We start from the raw sequence: 18,888 nt of genomic DNA, 5'->3' as shown, positions 1-18,888 counted from the left end.
GGTCTTACGTGCCCCCACGTGCGGAGCACTTTCGTTTCCATGGTAACAAAATATGAAACAGCAAGGTCTTCTTGCAGAACATGGAACAAGCTCTTAGGTGGGTTTCACCCTGGGCAGCTTTCCTTTCTGTTGATGGCATTGTTTGTCTAGCTATAGCTAAAGACACTAAATGTTGTTGATGTATAATTATAGTTAAGGCAGCTCCTAGCCACTTTGGCTGTGATGAGTAGCAGTACAATCAGCAATGGATCAAAGAACTGACATTGCAAAAGATGTCCAGACCCCAAAAGATTCCACAATGAAATCACCTCCTGCCTTCTCCACTGCAGCCAGGTACTTAGCATCCTTAGCCACATCTCCAGCTGCAGAAGCCACCCCAGCACAGGAAGCAGAGAAGTCACAAATAATTATGAAATGGCTGAGTAGTACTGTACTAAGACAAACACACTAGCTATCCTCACTCAGTAAAATCCAGGCTCTCCATCTCAACTCTGCAGCACAGACAAAAGGAAACTGGGTAGCCCAGGAGAGCAATGTGACTCTTGATGACAGTTCACATCCAGGAGATACATTTCCTCCTGATTATCAACATGGCTGACCTTCCTATTTTGATGTCTCCGTTCAGACATTAAACCTGGCCAACAAAATCAGATACTTTTACATGATTGAATTTATCGTGGAATTGCATACTAGACATTTAACTAAGACCAAAACCATAGATTATACATGCCTAACAGTTAAGGGTGTATAAACTATGCTGAGATACTTCTATATACATCATGCTATATGGAGCAGAGTTGAAATCACTCAGGCCATACATAATATTATCATAAAATATCATCCGTACCATATACACTCCCTCTTTCCAAATCCTATAGCTAGATCTGCTGCATTTACTGTAAATGTAGCAGTCTTATAGTGTGCAATGGCAACCCAACACTGCTGATGATATTGATGTAGTTATTTTCTTATAACATTGACTGGTAACTGTATAAGTTTACAACAGGATTTGGACTTGTGTGTGCAATTGTCCAGCAGGTTGAAGATAAAATTATTTTTTCCATCTTGAATTAGCTATGTAAATGTGAGTTCTTGACAGTAACAAACCAATGGAATCCTATATTATAGCTATGTACATGTGTTATATTGAAAATCCCCTTATTAAGGTAGCTACAACTGTTAAATATCTAGGGGACAACAAGCTAACCTTCAATGACTGCATCCAATCTGCAACACTGTCAATTTAAGAGCTGTGAAATGTAATTGCTCCAACAAAAATTTAGTTAGACTAGTACTTGAATACTTGGTGGTGTGCTGTGCAGCCAAAAAAGTCAATGTGTCACCATGCGTCAAGAAGGAACTTCTCAAGAAAGACAACTCGATTTTCATGCATGCACAGCTCCATGGTCCATTATCCAAAGCACACAATTTTTGCATTATATGTGTAAATTGCTACTTGCCAGGTAGGGAAGAGCCATTCCAAATTTGTTAAATTTTTATCCACCCATTTCCAAATAATGGGCAGCCAAAATAGTAATGTATTTTGTATTTTAAAGGAGTTTACGGAGACCCTTTCTTCTTTTTGCACACTTTGCAAAAGTTGTTATAAAAATACAAACATGTACCTTGATTACCTTGAAATTTGATGTAGATAAAGACATTATAAAGGTGAATTCATGTTCTAATAGAATCTGATAAATGATGTTTGTGGACATTTGTTTGAGTGAAAGAAGTCAAGATGAAACTTTGTCACAGCTACGGGATCGAAGTAAACCAAGAGCATGAATAACTTGAAGATCAGTGTAGTGTGTACAAGATTATATATAGCCATCATAGGAATACAAAGGAGCAACTAACAGCTACAGAGTCACAAGGAAACAACTAACGGAGAGCAAAATTGTTAGTTGAGATATTCTAATAGAACAGCCATTGCAAGGTAAAAAATGTGTATGAAAAATTTCAAAATGAATTTCCAGGATTTAAATCAGGCACCTACACACTTAAATCCTTAGCCACTGCAATCACAACTGGTTACCTCCTTTAATTTCTAATATATAAATAAAAGAACAGTGCTATAATTTCATGTGTATCTACACTCTCAATTTTTATTGCAACCCTGGATCAACCCCTGTAATTTACGACATGATACAAGTTATAATATACAAAGTACAGATGGATTAATTCATACATGAAGTACTGTCACACTGTGTTTGTGTCTACTAATATGTGCTCTTACTGGTAAAAGTGTATATTTTCATGTTTTCTCTTGTCACTCAAGAATGAGCAGAAGACAATGGTGGAACTTTCTTATTGATATCTTGTTTAAGTTCTTTAATGGCTTCCAGTATGCTCACGATGTTATCACCTTGTGTTGTAGCACGCTCAAGCTCTACCTTCATTTGGTTAATGGTCACGTTCATTTGGTCAATGGTATTTTGTAGGATAGACATTGCATCTGTGTTCCTCTGGACATGGGCCTTAACCTCATCAACTGGTTCTAGTATCTGCACCATGCAAGGAGAAAGAATATTACATCTAGCTAAATGAATAATGACAGGTAGCTATATTAAGTGGATACAGATTTGTTACAGCTTTATACTCAAGAATGGAATGCTCCTCGCTTCTGTTGCATGTAAAGGGAGTCTGGGAACATACTCCCTCAGGAAAATTATGTATTCTGACATTGAAACTGATAAGAATTTTCATAAAAAACTTGTTAAAGCTGACACTATAATCATTAGGAATTGATTGATAGTTTTGTACAGGCTGTTTATGCTGGCTTCTGCTACATAGTATTGGGAACAGACTAAAGAGTTTAGAGGTGTAGCTATGTACAGTATACTACATGGATGCCATTCTGGGTGTGTGGGGGCATGGATCTAGGAAAATTTTTAGATATTAAACACTCTGAAATTTTAAGTTTTTTTCACTCTGTCTGTGATAAACTTTAACAATTACAAAATGTGACCGTTCTATTAGGGTAGTTGACTGCTTTATTAGAGTATTTCGATCTGAACCTTTGATAGCCTTGGAAATAAATGGAAAATCAATTTAATTGCCTGAATATACTTGAATAGTTTCTGGAAACCTCAGAAATCTGCCCCCTTCATTTGCACTGACACATGCTTTTAAATGGCACATTTAATACAGCTGTATTAGATTTGAGTAAACTTACCACTATCCCTTGCAATAAGTTTTGTAACTTATCCTGAGATTCCAGTTGAACAATTTCTCTTTCCAACTTCTTGAAAGAGTTTCTTGAAACCTTCTCATAAAGTTTGTGGTACCATGACAAGCAGAATGACACATTAGGGCTCTTCTCAACTCTGTGTGAAGTTTTCTTAAGTTTTCGTCTGATCCAAGGTAATTTCTGCTCTGTATGTATAGCTAAATCAGCCTGTGTGTATAATTGCCATGTATAGCAAGATATTTTTGAGGACAAAAAATGAGGGGGAAGGGAACAGGTAATTTAAAGAAACATGTAGGTAACTAAGGGAATATGCTGACAGGTAGGGAATATGCAGATGTCATAATGACAGAAACTAAATTATGGTAATGAATCGAACTGGTGATGTACTTATAGCTAGCATTGTTCATAATAGTAGTCCTACTAGTGCACGTAAAACTCTGTACAAATAATATGACGACATCAGTAGCTACGTATAGGCTCTGCGTACACAAAGTAAAATATCCCTACTAAGGTTTTGGTGTTATATTTATGTGTACAACATAACCCCAGTCATCTTAATCCAGGGACTTTGCTATTATGTTTTAATAGCTGAAAATTTCCTTTGAAGTTGTGTCATTACCCAAAGGGTACAATTTTAAGGCACACCAAACAATCTATATTATTAAACGCTCATAAAATAAACAATCATTGTTGGATTCTATTGAAGGAATATTATGATGTCTAACACTCCACTGTATATTGTACCTGAATGCTTAAATAAGTCAAGGTGGCATTCTCTTCTACTTTCTGTATATCTCCAACAGCAAGACCAACCTGTATGTATGTATATGCATAAATAAAATATAATTGTGAACTTCAAGAAAATTACTCACCAGAAGGTTAGCAAATAGTATTGGCATTAATATAATAAACAGTACCCACAGGAAATAGGACATGACATCATAACGGAGTTCACCATCATCAATTCCAAACTGAAATGTACTAGAGTAATCCAGCTCTCCAGTAGTTGAAACTAAAGACCTCATCATTGAGTAGGGTGGTGTATCATATGGGGTAGTGACCCCTCGCTAAAAAATGCAGATATGCATAGTTGACATTTACAACTACCAGTTGTACTGACCCTAGCAAATAACATGTAGAATGGCAGAGCAAATGAAACAATTAAGATGGCTGGCAGATAGATTAATTTTAAAAATGTGAGCACAACGCTTTCCAGCATAAGGACTGGTATCCCAGTTAAAGGAAACTGCCTTAAGTACAATATCAGAACAATCCAACCAAGGAACACAGCAAAAGCACCAATTTGCCATACAAAATTTATCAAGCAAAAACAGTTTTCTATATTTCCTGCAAAAGCAAATATAGTAGTAAAACCAATCAGTAATATTTCAATGATATTTTCAGGTTCTGTGAAGTATTGTAGTCTGCGGTTGATTAACTGAAATGTCTCCAATACAGCACGAACTATACAGAATCCCAACAAGACAATAGCTGTGAATCGAAGAAATACTTGATCACCATCAGAATCTGTAAAAACAACCGAAATTAAGTTAAAGTGATAATTCAGCATTAGCTCTTTATTTAGTCACCTACCACTACATGATGAATCAGACAAATTGTTCATTCTAGTTCTGTTAACACACATATCATCATTTGGTAATGGTAATACAGCTGAGTATGATGTCAAAGTAGCTAGAAACAGCAAAAAGATACCCAGGTTGATGATAAAACCAGGCATGACATATGCTCTCCATTTGTAAAAGATTAGTTCTCGGGTAACTGGGTGTTGAAGTAAATTAGTACGCTTGTACTTCACCTAAAGAATCAAATATTACAAGCTGGTATGTGTACATGCCTTCATACCATCCATTTCAGCACATGATTGTTTTTGTCAAATCTCACAGGTTGCAATGTGGACAATTCTGGAGGTCCACTTTCATTGCTACCACCTCCACACAATGCTTGGAAACATCTGTAGAAGACTCCTCCAGGAGGGTCTTGAAAATCGTCCAAGCAGTCAAAACACATCTCTATTGCAGTAACTTCTCCCTTCTCATTTTGTATTCGTTGGACACATCGGTATAACACAACTTCAGCAACATCTTCAAACATTAAAATGTTGATATTTTATATTGGAGTATAAATGTTACCTGGTAGATATTTAATTAGCAGTCTCAATGGTGTCACCTCATTTTGATCACATCCTTTTAGTGCTTTCCTCCAGTGAGAACTATTAACAATAGTCAAAGCTGCCTCTCTACATAGAAATAGTGATTTATCGTTACAGTAAAACAAAATACTTACTGTTGTCTGTTAATAGCTGCGACTGCCAAACAGTTATATCCATCTTTGTTCTGAATGGTAACATCAATATTAGGATCTGTCAGTAACATTTGAACACAACTTTCATGTCCATTCTGGGAAGCCAATATCAGTGGTGTTGTCTGAAATATTGTACATATTGTACACAGTGGTGTAATAGTATTTCTGAATGGCATTCATGACTATATACCTTGCTCTTAATAATTCTGCCATTAACATCCACATCTTGTCCTAGCAAGTAGTTCATTATCTTCTTTTGTCCTTGACTAGCAGCACATGATAATGGTGTACCACCATCACCTTCACTGTTGATGATCATGTAAGTAACCACACATTTTGTACCTGTTTAGTGATTTTACCATGCTTCCAAATCTGCACTGCTGGCACACAAGTACTTCACCACTTCTTCATGTCCATTGAGGCAAGCAAGATGAAGAGCTGTGTGTCCTTCTTTGTCCATTACATTTAAACCAGGATCGATGCCATTCAAGTCGGTATTACATGAACAGCTTGTCTGATTTCCAACAGGGTCATGTAAGATCTTTACACAACTGCAATTAGCAAATTATATAAACATTGCAATGTACACTTTTTATTGTGACTGGGCCTGCAAAAATAGGGCATGTGAGCATATAAAAATTGCCTACTATTTCAAACTTTGATGAGTCCTAACTTTGTACTCCGTTGTTGCTTGTCCATGAAATTTTCAGCACTCATACAACATTTAGTTGGCTTTAAAATATAAGTTACAGAATGACACTATTCTATCCCAATACTGAGATATGAAATGTTATGTGACAAGGTGTAGTTTGTGCCCACATGCCCTATTTTTGCAGGCCCGGACATATATTGTAGTGCATAGGTTCTATTTGAAAAAAATCATACTGAACATATAATATAATTATGAACTATCATCATAGCATTATTCTAACTAAGGGTGTATACGTAGCTATGTATATCTATACTCTCAAATTGACAGCTTTTGCAAGATGTAGTTACACAATCACTGCTGAGATATCTTGTTTTAAGGGTTTTCTTACTCTATATGTCCATTTTGAGCAGCAAGCATCAAAGGTGTTTTTCCATCACTGTCAGCTGATTGCAGACGTTCACAGGCATGCTTGTTATTCAAGAGAATCTGTTAGATGAACATTCAAATCTGATTACATGTGAGTCCATGCACATGTTTGCACATAACTATAATATATACTATTATATTATTAATATGCATATCATATGTACTTCAATTGTGTATAATGCTCCTGAAGCTGCAGCAATGTGTAGCAGTGTTTTTCCAGTGTCTGAATCACTTGTTGTTGCAAGACGTAAGTCTATCTGAAGTATTGCCTAATAATGATTGTGTATATATACAGCATTACTTAATGGATGATCATTTTGTAGTGCTCACCTCAACAAGGACAATGTGATCAGACTCAATTGCCCATTGGATTATTGTTTTGTTGTTTTTTGCTGGTAAATTAAAAATTTCTCTGTGAGACTTCATATCTTTTACCCTTTTAATTGCTTGCAGCACATGCAGGACAACTTCTACTCTTCCACCAGCAATGGCTACCATCAGTGGTGTGTTTCCAACAGCATTCTTCAACTCATAATCAGCATTTCTACAATACACATTGTGTTTTGTATGGAAATCGAGAAAACCTTTTGTATTATTACACATGACTGCATAGCTACTTTATAGTCTCACACAGACAATATCAAACTATGCAGCACTGAATAGTGTTCATTTACTTTTCAATTAGTATAACTGCAGCTTTCCAGCGGCCACCATGGCAAGCAGTATGTAGTGGTGTATCCCTTGTTGAATTTCCCTCATTTATCATTGTCAAATATTGTTTATTCTCCAGCAGTTGTGCAGTCAGAATACCATCATCATTTCTAGCAAATTTATGAAGAACTGTGTCCCCATTGTTATTTTTAGCAATGGTATTACAGTGGTGGGTTGTTTCAAGGAGTGTGAATGCTGCCTGAGTTGGAGCCTCTTTTGCTAACAGTAAAGGAGTGTTGCCATTGTTGTCTTTTGCCTCAAGCATCTCTTGTTTTCTTTCACTTGGACATTTTGTGATCAAGTGTTCTAACACTTCACTCTGTCCCTTTTGGCAGGCAATATGAATTGGAATGTATCCCTTGTCAGTTTTACTAAATAGATCAGCGCCTGTTTCCAGCAACATTGTTATGATTTCTGTTCTGTACCCAGCACAAGCATAGTGAAGTGGTGTATAGTTCTGAAGATCAGGTTGGTTAACTTCAATATGTGGATTATCTAATAGCAGTTCTACCATATGCTCATCTTGCTTTTGTACAGCTAATGAAAGTGGAGTAGTTCCCGAGGCATTAGGTGCATTGATATCTGTTTTGTCTAAGAGGAAAGTTAAAATGTTGACACTTTTTGCCTCTCTTTTAATTGTGTTAAATGCTTTTGTATGTTTTTTACTAAAGGAATCATAGTATCGTATTGCCAAAATCAGTGGAGTGTCATTATCATCATCCTTAGTTGTGCACTCAGCATCTGAAAAGGTAACATGCAAAATTTTATGTGTGCATTGGCTCCGACAAGCATTTCTTTATATGGTTTAAGTCTATATATAGACAATGCATTTCATGTGCTCAAATCCTTACAATTGTATCACACACTTTCCTATACCTTTCACACAAAATAACAATTGGAAAAAGAAATTTTAAACCTTTGATTTTGGTAGATATGTGCATCTTTTTGGCTGTAGGCACAAGCTACAAACCTTTAGTACACCACTACATAATATGTGTATTGTTGTACTGTGTACAAATTCATGCATGCATGTGTGGTATAAAGCACTAATAAGTAAATAAATAATTATACCGTAATTTGCTTTATTTTCGTGTAAAAAAATTTTGTGATACAAATTTTCGTGTAAAAATATTTTCATGAATGACTGCTCTAGCTATTACAGTAGTTTGATCTTTTGTAAAAATTATTGTGTAAGAAATTTTCATACAAGTTTTTGCATACGAAAATTATTTTACAACGAAAAAAGCAAATTACAGATGAAAACAAATAAATAGCTTAGAATTTAATAATGTTTTTAGCAGGTTTAATCGTTATTAGTATTTTGTTGGTAATATACTTTTATCTAGAGAGCGCTGACTGGCACTGATCTCCAACACAGATGTTTGTTTCTTAAAATTCTTATAGGTTGTAGATACTGTAACTGAGCAGTTTATACATTTTTGTCTTTTGTGTAAGTAGCTCTTTCACATTGTGTTGTGCAAATAATTATGCATTTTCAATGTACAAATATTATGTCATTTTTATATTGAAAATGTTTACTTGGCTAGAAATGGTACCACTAAAACCAGCAAAACCCACAATCATTTTTTTTTGTGAATACTGTAGCCCAAAATGTAAACCCACAATCGTTATCTAGATACCTTTGTATAAAAGTAATCTAATCCAAAACAGCCAAGCTGTAAAAAAAGAGTGCGGCCCTGAGAAAGGCTATGGTGAAAAAAGATGTGAAATCCAAGGTGGCGGCCAAGAAATGGCTGCGATGGTTGGTTAATGGTAAAAATTTTAATAACAACAATTCAGGTGAATTTTGTGCCAAGACCAAGCGGCACCAAATTCACCTGAATTGTTGTTATTAAAATTTTTACCATTAACCTACCATCGCAGCCATTTCTTGGCCGCCACCTTGGATTTCACATCTTTTTTCACCATAGCCTTTCTCAGGGCCGCACTCTTTTTTTACAGCTTGGCTGTTTTGGATTAGATTTCACTTCTCTTTGTATTTGTATACCCCAAAGCCAGTCTATGGCCGGCTTTAGGGCTTTTTAACCTATCATTTTTTCTTTACTACAGGAAGAAGAAAAGATGAAGCAGGGTGATTTCTTTGTAGCTGACCTCTCTGCAAGGTGATCCTTCTAGCTGATCTCTCTACCGGATGACTTGTTTGTAGCTGAACTCTCTACAGGGTGACTTCTTCTAACTGATCTTTCTACAGGGTGATTTGTTTGTAGCTGAATTCTCTACAGGGCAATATGTTTGCAGTTAAACTGCTGAACTCTCTACAATGTAACTTCTTCTCTCTACGGGTGGCTTGTTTCTAGCTGATCTCTCTACAGGGTGATTTGTTTGTAGCTGAACTCTCTACAAGGTAACTTCTTCTAGCTGATCTTTCTAAAGGGTGATTTGTTTGTAGCTGAATTCTCTACAGGGCAATTTGTTTGCAGCTGAACTCTCTACATGGTAGTTTCTTTGTAGCTGAACTCTCTATAATGTAACTTCTTCTAGCTGAACGCTCTACAGGGTGACTTGTTTCTAGCTGATCTCTCTACAGGGTGACTTGTTTCTAGCTGAACTCTCTACAGGGTGATTTGTTTGTAACTGAATTCTCTACAAGGTAACTTGTTCTAGCTGATCTTTCTACAGGGTGATTTGTTTGTAGCTGAATTCTCTACAGGGAAATTTGTTTGCAGCTGAACTCTCTACATGGTAGTTTCTTTGTAGCTGAACTCTCTACAATGTAACTTCTTCTATCTGAACTCTCTACAGGATGACTTGTTTCTAGCTGATCTCTGTACAGGGTGACTTATTCCTAGCTGAACTCTCTACAGGTGATTTGTTTGCAGCTGAACTCTCTTACATGGTGGTTTCTTTGTAGCTGAACTCTCTACAAAGTGACTTCTTCTAGCTGATCTATCTACAGGATGACTTGTTTCTAACTGAACTCTCTACAGTGTGATCTGTTCATAGCGGAACTTTCTACTGGGTGATTTGTTTGCAGCTAAACTCTTTGTATGATTAACTGAACTCTCAACAAGGTAACTTCTTCTAGCTGATCTCTCTACAGGGCAATTTGTTTGTAGCTGAATTCTCTACAGGGTGATTTATTTGAGCTGAACTCTCTACATGATGGCTTCTTTGTAGCTGAACTCTCCTTCTTCTAGCTGATCTGATTACAGGGTGACTTGTTTGTAGCTGAATTCTCTACAGAATAACTTGCAATGTAATATAACTGAGTAAATTATAAATGCAGCTGAATGCTTTATTAGGGTCATTGTTCTATTAGAGTATCTCGATCTCGCATTTGCTGCATGTAGTTGCCTTTCGAATCATAACTCAGTGATGTGTAATCCGATTCTTCTGTACTACTGCAAGGACTTTCTATGATGATTATTCCAGCTACATACTGATTTTCAGCTCGTTGCTCTAAGCGGTTTGCTTGGTAGACACGAAAACTAATAGTTTTTTATTCATAAAAATCGATTGCATAATTTTGACACAGGTTGGGTTTTGTGTCATATCTCCATGGTCTTTATCCTGATTCCTTTCAATCCACACAAAGGCACTCCTACGATGGTTGCTCCATCTACATATCAATTTTCAACTGATTCCTCCAAGGGGTTTACCCTGTAGGCGTGACAGACTTTCGACCTTATTTTACGCAAATAATCGGTCATAACTCCGTGAATGTTTATTGGATTCCTACCAAAGTTAGTATGGAGATCCGCCTTAATGAGCCCTTTAAGTGTGCCAAATTGCAGCCCAATTCGAGCACGCATTCGTGTTTTATGGCGGATTTTGCGAAGTGTGCGAAATGAAGAAGATAAAGAAGAAAAAAACGAAGAAATTAAAACGAAATTTTGTTCGCTCATATCTCGGAAATGGCTGGAGCGATTTTCTTCAAATTTGGTATGTAGACTCCGCTAACAGGGCGGCACGTCTCTAGCAAATTTGGTTCCAATCGGATAAAGGAGCACAGAGCTACATAGGTGTGAAAATTGCGTTTTCTGTCTTCCTGTTAATATACTCACGGTGTGGCGCGCCGACTTCTTGGCCGCACGACACACTACCGTGTGTCTTGATGTGATGAATGTAGGTTTGTCTCTAGGTGATGAGCATACCCAAGTGATATATTACTTATACCATGGCCACTTGAGATTTACCTGATATACATGTATATATATACATAGATGCCCGTGCCCTTGGGCCACATTAAATGTCTGGAAATTGCTTCTTTTCATATACTTTGCTTTGCAGCTTATTCAATATTACAAATTCCTTTAACCATACAATTGCACTCCTTGCTTCAAACCTCATAGTTCGATCTGTATACTTGCAGCTATCATCACAAAATTTTTAGCAGCACTTCTCTACATAATTATGCACTAGTGGTATCAATGGGATGGTCATTGAATTAGCTAAATAGTTTTATGATGTCATTAAATTTGCAAAATGGATAAATCAATGTGTATGATTTTATTACAACAGATGCATTTTGTTTATTTACAACTTTTATTAGAATTTTGCTGGATTACTATCCCCACCATTTGCACACAAGCAGAAAACATTTAGAACAAGGATTGTTGTATGATGGCTTTACAACAAAAATTACTGTCATGACATACAGTATATGCAGGGAAATATGAGAATGTATATAGATGGCTTAATCTAATAAATCCTTATAAGGAAATTTTAAATTCCTAAAATGTTAGAGGTTACTGGTCCAATAAAAATTTAAGTTATGGTTTCATTCATCTAAGTATATATATATTAATATTACAGTAAGTCAAAAAATGTATGGCAAAAACTATCGATGGGAAACCAAGGGTTAAATACACCAAGTTAAGGATGTCTAAAATAGTCTAAAGTGTTAAAGTAAGTGCTGAAGAGTATAGGTTACTGACCTTGAGAATGTCTAAGCAATCTTGTCACATGGTTGAAGTGTGCTGTGTAGAAAGCCATCACCAACACTGCGCAAATAATTCTTTAGTGGTGTGCAGTAGATGAACTATGGTGGTGACTCATTTTGCCTTGAAGAGAATGCTTGGCCAGCTAAGCTTGCTAAACTCAAATCCACAATGCAAAACTTTAAGCAGCTCAATATAAGGATCAAAGGGAACTGATCCTTTGTAGTTGCCTCAGCATCAAAGGCAATGTGGTCAGGGCTATATATGATTGGATTTGACAAAACCAGGCTTCCACACACATCCATACTTGTGACTTCAAAGAAACATAACTCAGTGTAGGAATAAGCTATCAGTTTCAACCTTTAATCTGTTACTGCACAATGCAATGAGAGAATTAAATGTATGAAAATTGTAGGTCAACAGCATGCCAAGTTACAAGTGGTTAAAGTCAAAGAATTGGATGTGTGTGGAAGCCACACATCATGATATCGCTCTAATCACAGGACAATATCTTGATATTGCCCTGTGGTCAAAGCAATGATGTGAAATATAACCCTGTGGTTTCCTTTGATCTGAGGTGTCAAAGTGGTATATGCAGTTATATAGCCTTTTATGTAGCTATTAAGAGCATTGTATGTGGTGATACTACTAGCATGTACTTTCACAGAATTGGAATCCTTTTCTTGGCTACCATAATGATATATTGATATTGCATCATATTCTTAACACTGAACTACGTAGCCAAATAATGCCTTATTTTTTACACAGATGGTATGTAGATAAGTGTAGAACACATTAACTCACCTGCTCCACTGTCAATCAGGTATTTAACTATTTCTGGATGTTTGTTGCAAACTGCAAAATGAAGCATGTTGTAGCCCTCATCTTCTGTGGTTAAATCAATGAGGAAAAGGCAGGAGTTTTTAATGAGATCTTTAACAGTTTCTTTAACCTCTTCAAATCTTCCACGAATCACAGCCTATGTATCATATATACAAGATGATAATAGTAGACATTTATTACATAAGATGATGTAGTTAGAGGTGGTTTGCTCTGGTATATATTTGTCTTTGCTGGTTCCTCTCTCAAGATTAAGGTAGGACTAACCAGATATGCCAGTGATAAAATCTCTTCACTTTTAAATCAAACAAGATGTAAGCTACGTACTGTATGCTGTCCACAAATAGCTATATTAATAGGTCTTTTCTGTTACAGTATGGACAAGTCTAGAAAGACTACAAGATTCTTTGAAGTCTGAACAACAACCTTATGTAGCTTACTTTGTGTAGATGTATGGCATGCAAGTGTCCTGGTGACGTATGTGCTGTGGTCAGTGTTGGGAGTAACGCGTTACATAAGTAACGCGTTACGTAATATTATTACTTTTGTGGTAACAAAGTAATATAACGAAATACGCTATGAAAACAGGTAATATAACGCAAGATACTTTACTTACAAACGTAACGCGTTACCTAAGTAATATAATTACTGTAACGAGTCTAATATGACGTAATATTATTACTAAAAGTAACGAAGTTACTAATCTCGTTAGTAATCCTCTGAGTAACGCCTAACCACAATGGAGTAACGAGGCCTATTGAATGAAGCTTATTCACTAGCTTTTTACTTATAACCAAGATTTGTACATTGTCCAACAACGCAATCATGTCACGTGATAAGGTGGTAGTTTCACACGTGACAGCTTACGGCTGTGGACACAAAGTAATATAATATGTAATATTATTGCAGTTACTTTATTTTATGGGTAATATCTAACTGTAACTAAATAGTTCTGTTGCAAGTAATATGTAATATGTAACTAGCTACTTTTACAAAGTAACTTGCCCAACACTGGCTGTGGTACATACTCTCTGTATGTGTTCTCAAAAATGCATTTTAAAATGTCTGTTCAGCCACTTATTGATTGTAAAATATAAGTTTCAGGTCAGGATGGTTAGCTGCTCTTAGCTAGCTAACTGACTTTCATTATTTATTATTATTATTATTGTTAATTAGCAAAGCCCACTAGGGGCAACACGCTAATAAGCATTACAATCGCACATTATATTATATTACTTTCATAGGAAGGAGGTTTATATGGACTGAAATTCAGTTGTGGGTAGGGTTGGGCAATATACCGGTATAACGGTAACAAGGCGATATTACAGCTGGCAATAATCGATACCGCCTTGTTTCTGAAAAACCGCCATACCGGTATAAACAGTTATTGTGATATCATGGTGGGAATACAGCTGCAACTACACACTTACACGTGTTAACAACGCCATATTGTACTTGTCAATCAGTATTTATTATTATTATTATTATTATTATTGGTAATACTGTGCAGACCTCTATTAGAGTATAGTGCACAGGTCACAACATACATACAAGTATACAAATTAAATAATTGCTAGTTTTTGTTTGAACTGATCAATATCATTGGAGTCAATCACATTTTGGGGTAGATCATTCCAGATTTTGATTTCCGAAGGGAAAAAGGAGTACATATAAGAATCAATCCGTGTCATTGGTTGCATAAATCTCATATTATGACCTCTGGTACTATGTACAGTGGATATGGATGTCAGAAACGGATTTACTGGGGTGTCAACAAGGTGGTTAATTATTTTAAACATCATTATGGCTTTCAGTTCATCTCTGCATTGTGCAAGTGTAGGCCAATTAAGGTCTGTAAGCATTTGCGTGACACTAGCGTAACGGGAGTAGTTGCTGGTCACAAATCTAGCTGCTTGTCGTTGTGTTCTCTCAATCATATCAATATCCCTCTTAGTATGAGGTGCCCAGACAACAGCTGCATACTCTATAATTGGCTTAATCATTGCTTTGTACAACCTGCATGTCCTTAATTGTTGGTGTACAGTTGTGGAGGTTACGCTGAAGAAAACCTTTAGTTCTGTTAGCCTTGGAAGTTATTTGTTTTATGTGTTCTGACCAGGATAGATTTTGGCTTATTGTTACACCCAAGTATTTGGCATGGTTGACTTCCTTGATTGGTTTATTTTGAACATTATACTGAGCTAGTATTGTGTGTTTCTTGTTAGCTATCCTAAGAAATTCGCATTTTTGTGGGTTAAACACCATTTTCCAATTGTCTACCCATTTTCCCAGTACATCTAAATCCTTCTGCAACTGATTGCAGTCCTGTTCTGTGCGAATGGTGGCATAAAGTAATACATCGTTAGCGTATAACTTGATTTTGGATGATATGTTATTTGGTAAATCATTTATGAAACAGAGAAACAAAAGTGGAGCAAGGACAGTACCTTGAGGAACACCAGAGGTAACTGCTGTTAAGTGGCTCTGTTGACCTTCAACCACCACACGCTGAGATCTCTGCAGTACAAAGTCTTTAATCCAGTCAAGTAAATTACCTCGGATACCGTAATGGTGGAGTTTATGGAACAGGTGTTGACGGGACACTTTGTCGAATGCCTTTGAAAAATCTAGTAGTACGACATCGGTTTGATCATTGTTATTTAAACTTTCGGCAAAGTCATTGATTGTCAATAGTAGCTGAGTTTCACATGAGCGACCTTGTCTAAACCCATGTTGTTGATCACACAGAAGATTATATTTAGCAAAATGGGAGTAAATATGTGAATAAACGATGTGCTCTAACAGTTTTGAACAGATACATGTTAATGAAACAGGCCTATATATAATTGCTAGGAAGAGAACGATCACCCTTTTTAAAGAGTGGTACAATATTTGCCCTTTTCCAATCTAAAGGTAGCGAACATTGTTGTAATGAGGCTTGAAAAATGAAGGCTAAGGAGGGAGAAATAATTTCTCTAGTTTCTTTCAGTAGATGGGCTGGTATTCCATCAGGTCCACAAGCTTTATGGATATCCAAAGATTGCAGCAGCTCATTAGTGTCAACTATGATAGGGTTTATGTCCGGTGCAGATTGGACATGTAACTCTGGAGGAGTCTCTGTTGTAATTGGAGTAAATACTGATGTAAAGTACTCATTGAGTGTTTGTGCTTTAACTAAGCTATCATTGATTACAACATCATTAACCTTTAATGGTGCCACACCACAGTGGTCTTTCTTTTGACTCTTGATGTAAGTCCAAAGCTTTTTTGACACAGAACCATTTGAATCAACTAGCCCTTCAATATAATCATTGTAAACTTTACGGCATTCCTGTTGAACTTTATAGCTAATTTCAGTCTCCTTGTACTAGCAAACAAGCCTAACCCATGTACTACTACACGAAGCGACGCACTAATTATTAGAATACACGCGAGCCAAGGCACGTGTACCGGATAGAGCACTACTGTGATTGCGGGATAAAAGTTCTGGCTTCACAATAGTAAGTCTTAGTAAATTATCTGCTAGCTATATACATAGAAACTAGCTATGTCTCCTTCAAAATTTATATGCACTCCATGCTCTATAAGTTAGGCTGGTTTTTCCAAACTCCTTGCAGTTGTGGTAGCTGGTAAACAAAGTTCACCCATACAAATATACTGTGTAAACAGTTTTCATTTCAATACCGTGATATTTGCAATAATCGTGATAACAGCGGCGGAGGAAGTAGTTGATATGAGGGGGGGCTCCGCTGAGCTGACCCAGACTTATTTCTATAGTTTGGTAAGGTGAGACCAAAAAAAAAAAGGTCACAACCAACTGACGAGAGCTTTCCACCTCACCAGCTACCATTTCTAGCTGATAAACTACATAAAAATCCTTACATAGCTCGCTACACACTGACTACTTTATTAGAGTGACTGCTCTATTAGAGTATCTCGATCTTTATCACGGTTTTCAGCCCCACTCCAAGAAAGATAATTTCGGCGTGATATCATTCTGAGGGGGGGCTTTAGCCCCCTAGCCCCCCCCCCCCCCCTTCCGCCGCCTATGATAATAAGCTCCACAATAACTGTGGGAGGAAATTTTCAATATCGCCCAACCCTAGACTTGTGGGGGAGGGAATTAGCTATCCTGGCAATCAGCTTCTTAGCTAGTTTGATACTTGATTCCTATACCATCTTTAAGCATGGAGATTTTGGAAGTAGATGACCACATTTAGGCAGTGATGTTGATCTGAAACATAATCAGTAATACCTGATCTTATCAGGAGAGATTAGTTAGAAGAGAAATTGATGTAGAGCAAGTAAATGTGTTTCATGTTTGACCATTAATGACCATGTGTGTAATTAGTACCTGGTTACACTATCATTCCTTACTGGAGGGCACGTGGTCATGGATTGCATTTTCTAGTTAGAACAGTTAGAGTGTGTGTAAGTGTCATGGGAACAAAGTCATAAACAACTACAGTTTTATAATATGCAGTGGTTAAAGTTCACATCACTCAAAACTATTATACCCATGATATAAACTTCAAGAGTTATGGTTTTGTGACAACTTGCTACTTATTCTATATATACAGCTAGATAATAAATCCAGCTAGATATTTAGATATTTGCTATTAATTTTATGTATGTAGATTTGTACCTTTGTTCCATCTGTTAGGACCCTTTCAGCAAGTTCATTTATGATGTCATCATCTTCTGAATAAAATGAAGGTGAGATATGAAATCCTTTCAAGCTAGTGATACTTTGGTGCCTTGCTGCATACTTTTCTGGCATCTGAGAAACTGAACCAGTCCTAAGCATCCTTAACTTCTCCATGGTTTAGCTGTGTAGTATCTAGTAATGTATTTCTAACAAACTTTTGTAAATTTTGTTTTGTATTCTCATTGTTAGCATTTATATCCACCATAAAGCCATATAAACTTGCATTGCTATGGCTTGAACACTTATATTGCATACTTAGCAGAATATAGGATAGTTGCTATGTGATTAACAAGACTCGTAGCTACTGTAAAATCTCAGGTAAAACCTTGAAGAAGAATACACTACTGTAATCCAGAGAGTATTGTAAAGAAAATAATGAATGGTTGCTGTTAATAGTGTGAAAATTAGATAAATTATGGTATCCAATAACTATCTGTACTAGATACACTACTGTACATGATTAGGATACTAGTATAAGTAAGTTGGATTGAAACATTTTGTTTTATTGCCTTGTTTCTGAGTACCATGCATGTATGCCAAACACAAGACACAATTTCACACAACAAAGTTCACTTAATTTGTGTGTGAAATGAAATGACATCATCCATCTTGTTTCCATGGGGATTTACATATGTACATAAGGTGAGGAAAGTGTTACAGTATGGCTTCTACACACTTTAATCCTGTAAAGTGAACATAACTTAAATTCATTGTGACAGACATGGAGGACTGATGTTTATCATGTATGTTGGCAATGCCAGGATTATGATAAAACAACCACTTGAACAGTTCATAATGCAGTAAAGCTCATTAATTAAATAACCGACTTATTTGCTGTTTATAATTATGATGAGAAAGAGCTATAGAGTATAGAAAAAGAAAAGTATTGAAGCAGAAAGCATTTGGGCTGATCGTGACTTAGCAAGTACGTAAGCTTTGTGCAATCATGCTTGTATAGATAACATATATAGTATAACTGAGACTTCATTCTGACTGGTATAATTGAGAAGGAAGTGCTAGTTAGAAGTCATGTAATATCAGCTTACAGCTTAGTAGCAAATAGAGTTTCCAATAGTATGAATTACACATATTATACACTGTACGTGTGTAGCAACTATGTGATCTTGTTCAGCATCTA

At 36.4% G+C, this 18,888-nt stretch overlaps 1 protein-coding gene across 1 annotated transcript; it reads right to left on the bottom strand.

Moving 5' to 3' along the window:
• Positions 1 to 2,157: 2,157 nt before the first annotated feature.
• Positions 2,158 to 17,881, bottom strand: LOC136255579 (transient receptor potential cation channel subfamily A member 1-like). Its single transcript, XM_066048381.1, has 17 exons — positions 17,688 to 17,881; positions 13,007 to 13,181; positions 7,265 to 8,042; positions 6,921 to 7,134; positions 6,755 to 6,859; positions 6,553 to 6,650; positions 5,872 to 6,063; positions 5,703 to 5,817; positions 5,495 to 5,634; positions 5,341 to 5,447; positions 5,054 to 5,292; positions 4,784 to 5,006; positions 4,311 to 4,717; positions 4,063 to 4,257; positions 3,935 to 4,003; positions 3,176 to 3,397; positions 2,158 to 2,504 (listed from the first exon to the last, which is right to left on the bottom strand). The coding sequence occupies exons 1-17, from the start codon at positions 17,862 to 17,864 to the stop codon at positions 2,274 to 2,276; spliced, it is 3,687 nt and encodes a 1,228-aa protein (XP_065904453.1). The 5' UTR covers positions 17,865 to 17,881; the 3' UTR covers positions 2,158 to 2,273.
• Between the last annotated feature and the right edge of the window lie 1,007 nt (positions 17,882 to 18,888).

Source organism: Dysidea avara, chromosome 5 (genome assembly GCF_963678975.1).
Source record: "Dysidea avara chromosome 5, odDysAvar1.4, whole genome shotgun sequence".
Classification (NCBI taxonomy): domain Eukaryota; kingdom Metazoa; phylum Porifera; class Demospongiae; order Dictyoceratida; family Dysideidae; genus Dysidea; species Dysidea avara.
The sequence above is the reverse complement of the archived record's forward strand: the minus strand, read 5'-3'. Positions and strand labels throughout refer to the sequence as shown.

What these genes read in the sequence shown, in the direction of transcription:
- LOC136255579 (XM_066048381.1), bottom strand. Translation starts at nt 17,864, where the DNA reads ATGGAGAAGTTAAGGATGCTTAGGACTGGTTCAGTTTCTCAGATGCCA. An exon ending in GAGCATTATACACAATTGAA is followed by an intron (nt 6,651 to 6,754) that starts GTACATATGATA and finishes TTCATCTAACAG; the next exon opens with ATTCTCTTGAATAACAAGCA. An exon ending in GTCTGATTCATCATGTAGTG is followed by an intron (nt 4,718 to 4,783) that starts GTAGGTGACTAA and finishes TTGTTTTTACAG; the next exon opens with ATTCTGATGGTGATCAAGTA.